Source organism: Dama dama, chromosome 18 (assembly GCF_033118175.1).
Source record: "Dama dama isolate Ldn47 chromosome 18, ASM3311817v1, whole genome shotgun sequence".
Lineage (NCBI taxonomy): Eukaryota > Metazoa > Chordata > Mammalia > Artiodactyla > Cervidae > Dama > Dama dama.
Window position 1 is genome coordinate 114,787,979 of NC_083698.1, and position 5,657 is coordinate 114,793,635.

General features: G+C 36.3%; 1 protein-coding gene across 1 annotated transcript; it reads right to left on the minus strand.

Moving 5' to 3' along the window:
• Window positions 1-231: 231 nt before the first annotated feature.
• Window positions 232-1,149, minus strand: LOC133073006 (olfactory receptor 4A15-like). Its single transcript, XM_061166518.1, has one exon. The coding sequence runs from the start codon at window positions 1,147-1,149 to the stop codon at window positions 232-234; it is 918 nt and encodes a 305-aa protein (XP_061022501.1).
• Window positions 1,150-5,657: the final 4,508 nt, after the last annotated feature.

A 5,657-nucleotide genomic window follows, 5' to 3' on the forward strand; every position in this document is an offset into this window, starting at 1 on the left:
AAGAAACTCTGAAAATCTTAAAAATGCTATTTCAAAATCAATAAATACTTTGGACTAGGAAATAATGAAAATCTTTAAAGTATGCTGTGATGATTGCAAGCATTCATGTAAATGTTTTGACATACTTCTTTTTACATCTGAGGAGACACTACAGTTAAATAATCACAAAAGGCTTTCATGGAAAGACTATTCTTCATTGACAATAGGTGATATGTTTCTCTACTGCCTGCCTCATTTTCTTTTTCTGATCCAGAGCTTTTTCATGGCATTTTTCAACTCTCCATTTCTCAGAGTATAGATTAGAGGGTTCAGCATAGGGGTAATAATGGTATAAAACACAGTCAAGGATTTATCAATGGATAAGGTGGAAGGAGGTCTCACATACGTAAAAATACAGGGCACAAAGAAGAGGAGCACGACAGTAATGTGGGAGCCACAGGTGGATGAGGCTTTGCGCCTGCCTTCCTGGCTAAGATTCTTCAGGGAGTACAGAATGACCCCATAGGAGATGAGTAACAGTGTGAAGATGGCCATACAGATCGCCCCATCATTGGCCAGTGCTATGAGGGCAATAACATGGGTGTCAGTGCAGGCAAGTTCTAACAAGAGGTACCTGTCACAGATGAAGTGGTCAATGACATTTGGGCCACAATAGGGAAGGTTGTAAACAGAGAGAGGATGAATTACAGCATGCAAAAGCCCACCAACCCAGGCCAAGAGCAGCAGCAGAGCACACACTCGCTTATTCATGATTGTCAGATAATGCAAGGGTTTACAGATGGCCACATAGCGGTCATAGGCCATGACCACCAGGAGGCATAAATCAGCACCGCCAAATAAGTGTCCTATAAACAGCTTGGTCATACAAGCTTGGAAGGAAATGGTTTTCTTCTCACACAGCAAGGCTATAATCATATTTGGAGTGACTGTAGTTGAATAAACAGCATTCATAAATGATAAATAGCCAAGAAAGAAGTACATAGGGGCATTCCGCATTGAGCTGACCACCACATTCATGACAATGAGTAAGTTGCCCACCATTGTCACAATGTAGGTAAGCAGGAAAATGACAAATAATATTTTCTGACCCTGGACACTCTGAGAGAGCCCCAAGAGGACAAACTCTGTTACATTGTTCCTTTGTTCCATAGATCTTTCTGTATATCTTTTTCCACTGTTCAGGACAAAGTTTTCTGTAAATATACTTATTAATTTCCTAAATCTTAAGATATTTGTCTATTCATTTAACCATTGGGCTGTATGGTTTATCATGATCCAGTATTTTCAGAGATTATAATACAAAGCTGCTTAAAACACTGTCCCAAACCTCAGATCTTACACAGAAGCAAGTTATCAAGATACATTAGTGAGAAAAGAGCAAATTTTAAGTAAATATTTTGCCACAGTCTCTTTCTATCCAGAAGCTAATAAAATTGTACAAATAATTATTACCTTATAAATATTAATTAAAATTTTAATTACAAAGTAAAGCAAGATTTTCTTATTTTTCTTTTCATTTATTAAAGAGATAACTTTCTCCATTCTAGGTGTGGAAAAATCTTCTTAACCATCAAATAGCTATATTTGACAATTTCAAATTTCTTATTAGGATTTAGGAAAACATACAATAATGCCAATTGACAAAAGTAATTTTTTGAAAGATTTACATTTTAGAAGATATACATAGAGTTAATATCCAAAACAGATACGCGTTTCTAAGCAGTCCACAAATTAAAAAGGTAAATAAAAATATAAAATAAATTTAAATTATCAACATCCAATTAAAGAAGAATACATCTAAATGGACAAGAAACATATTATAGGATGCTGAAGCTTATCTGTGAACAGAAAAGTTTGAATTGAAATAATGGCTTGTTGACTACAGTATTGCTTGTGTTCTTAAAAATCACTGAATCAGGGTTTACAGATGCTATATCATCTTTAATAAATGAAATAAATAAATGAATGAAATAAATGAATAAGAAATAAATGAAATAAATGAAACATGAAACAGAAATAAATGAAAAAGAAACTAAAGAGACCATAGCAAAAATTAACAAAGCTAAAAGCTGTTTTTTTGAAAAAATAAACAAAATTGACAAACCATTAGCAAGACTCATTAAGAAACAAAGGGAGAAGAACCAAATTAACAAAATTTGAAACGAAAATGGAGAGATCACAACAGAGAACACTGAAATACAAAGGATCATAAGAGACTACTACCAGTAGCTCTATGCCAATAAAATGGACAACTTGGAAGAAATGGACAAATTCTTAGAAAAGTATAACTTTCCAAAACTGAACCAGGAAGAAATAGAAGATCTTAACAGACCCATCACAAGCACGGAAATCAAAACTGTAATAAAAAATCTTCCAGCAAACAAAAGCCCAGGACCAGATGGCTTCACAGCTGGATTCTACCAAAAATTTAGAGAAGATCTAACACCTATCTTACTCAAACTCTTCCAGAAAATTGCAGAAGAAGGCAAACTTCTAAACTCATTCTATGAGGCCACCATCGCCCTAATACCAAAACCACACAAGGATGCCACAAAAAAAGAAAACTACAGGCCAATATCACTGATGAACATAGATGCAAAAATCCTTAACAAAATTCTAGCAAACTGAATCCAACAACATATTAAAAAGATCATACATCATGACCAAGTGGGCTTTATCCCAGGAATGCAAGGATTCTTTAATATCCACAAATCAATCAACATAATACAGCACATTAACAAATTGAAAGATAAAAACCATATGATTATCTCAATTGATGCAGAAAAAGCCTTTGACAAAATTCAACATCCATTTGTGATAAAAACTCTCCAGAAAGCAGGCATAGAAGGAGCACACCTCAACATAATAAAAGCTATATATGACAAACCCACAGCAAACATTACCCTCAATGGTGAAAAATTGAAAGCATTTCCCTTAAAGTCAGGAAAAAGACAAGGGTGTCCATGCTCAGCACTACTATTCAACATAGTTTTGGAAGTGTTGGCCACAGCAGTCAGAGCAGAAAAAGAAATAAAAGGAATCCAGATAGGAAAAGAAGAAGTAAAACTCTCACTGTTTGCAGACGACATGATTCTCTACATAGAAAACCCCAAAGATTCTACCAGAAAATTACTACAGCTAATGAATGAATACAGTAATGTTGCAGGATATAAAATTAACACACAGAAATCCCTTGCATCCCTATACTCTAACAATGAGAAAACAGAAAGAGAAATTAAGGAAACAATGCCATTCAGCATGGCAACAAAAAGAATAAAATACATAGGAGTATATCTACCTAAAGAAACGAAAGACCTATATATAGAAAACTATAAAACACTGATGAAAGAAATCAAAGAGGACACAAACAGATGGAGAAACATACCATGTCCATGGATTGGAAGAATCAATATTGTGAAAATGGCTATACTACCCAAAGTAATCTATAGATTCAATGCAATACCTATCAAGCTACCAACAGTATTTTTCACAGAACTAGAACAAATAATTTCACAATTTGTATGGAAATACAAAAAACCTCGAATGGCCAAAGCCATCTTGAGAAAGAAGAATGGAACTGGAGGAATCAACCTGCCTGACTTCAGGCTCTACTACAAAGCCATAGTCATCAAGACAGTGTGGTACTGGCACAAAGACAGAAATATAGATCAATGGAACAGAATTGAAAGCCCAGAGATAAACCCACGTACCTATGGACAACTTATCTTCGACAAAGGAGGCAAGAATATACAATGGTAAAAAGACAACCTCTTTAACAAGTGGTGCTGGGAAAACTGGTCAACCACTTGTAAAAGAATGAAACTAGAATACCTTCTAACACCATACGCAAAAATAAACTCAAAATGGATTAAAGATCTAAATGTAAGACCAGAAACTATAAAACTCCTAGAGGAGAACTTAGGCAAAACACTCTCTGACATAAATCACAGCAGGATCCTCTATGACCCACATCCCAGAATATTGGAAATAAAAGCAAAAATAAACAAATGGGACCTAATGAAACTTAAAAGTTTTTGCACAACAAAGGAAACGATAAGCAAGGTGAAAAGACAGCTCTCAGATTGGGAGAAAATAATAGCAAATGAAGCAACGGACAAAGGATTAATATCAAAAATATACAAGCAGCTCCTGCAGCTCAATTCCAGAAAAATAAATGAGCCAATCAAAAAATGGGCCAAAGAACTAAACAGACATTTCTCCAAAGAAGACATACACATGGCTAACAACACATGAAAAGATGCTCAACATCACACATTATCAGAGAAACGCAAATCAAAACCACAACGAGGTACCATTACACACTAGTCAGAATGGCTGCTATCCAAAAGTCTATAAGCAATAAATGCTGGAGAGGGTGTGGAGAAAAGGGAGCCCTCTTACACTGTTGGTAGGAATGCAAACTAGTACAGCTGCTATGGAGAACAGTGTGGAGATTCCTTAAAAAAACTGGACATAGAACTGCCATATGACCCAGCAATCCCACTCCTGGGCATACACACTGTGGAAACCAGATCTGAAAGAGACACGTGCACCCCAATGTTTATTGCAGTACTGTATATAATTGCCAAGACATGGAAGCAACCTAGATACCCATCAGTAGACAAATGGATAAGGAAGCTATGGTACATATGCACAATGGAATATTACTCAGCCATTAAAAAGAATTTATTTGAATCAGTTCTAATGAGATGGATGAAACTGGAGTCCATTATACAGAGTGAAGTAAGCCAGAAAGATAACCACCAATGCAGTATACTAACGCATATATATGGAATTTAAAAAGATGGTAATGATAACCCAATATGCAAAACAGAAAAAGAGACACAGATGTACAGAACAGACTTTGGGACTCAGTGGGAGAAGGTGAGGGTGGGATATTCGGAGAGAATAGCAATGAAACAAGTATACTATCAAGGGTGAAACAGACCACCATCCCAGGTTGGATGCATGAGACAAGTGCTCAGGGCTGGTGCACTGGGAAGACCCAGAGGGATGGGATGGGGAGGGAGGCGGGAAGGGGGATCGGGATGGGGAATACATGTAAATCCATGGCTGATTTATGTCAATGTATGGGAAAAACCACTACAATATTGTAAAGTAATTAGCTTAGCTTCCAACAAATAAAAATAAATTTAAAAAAAATTTTAAAAAAATTAAAAAAGAAATAATGTCTTGTTGACTACAGTATTGTTTGTGTTCTTAAAAATCACTGATTTGCATTTCTCTGACAATGAGTGATGTTGAGCATCTTTTCATGTGTTTGTTAGCCATCTGTATGTTTTCTTTGGAGAAATGTCTGTTTAGTTCTTTGGCCCATTTTTTGATTGGGTCATTTATTTTTCTGGAATTGAGCTGCAGGAGTTGCTTGTATATTTTTGAGATTAATCTTTTGTCTGTTGCTTCATTTGCTATTATTTTCTCCCAATCTGAGAGCTGTCTTTTCACCTTGCTTATAGGGTTAGGGTCAGGGTTAGGGTCAGGCTCAGGGTCAGGGTTAGGGTTTAGGGTTAGGGTTAGGGTCAGGGTCAGGGTTAGGGGTCAGGGTCAGGGGTTAGGGTCAGGGTCAGGGGTTAGGGTCAGGGTTAGGGGTTAGGGTTAGGGTTTAGGGTTAGGGTTAGGGTTACTTTAGACAAGAA

Bases quoted from the DNA above. Each gene is read 5' to 3' on its own strand.
- LOC133073006 (XM_061166518.1), bottom strand. From the start codon at position 1,149: ATGGAACAAAGGAACAATGTAACAGAGTTTGTCCTCTTGGGGCTCTCT.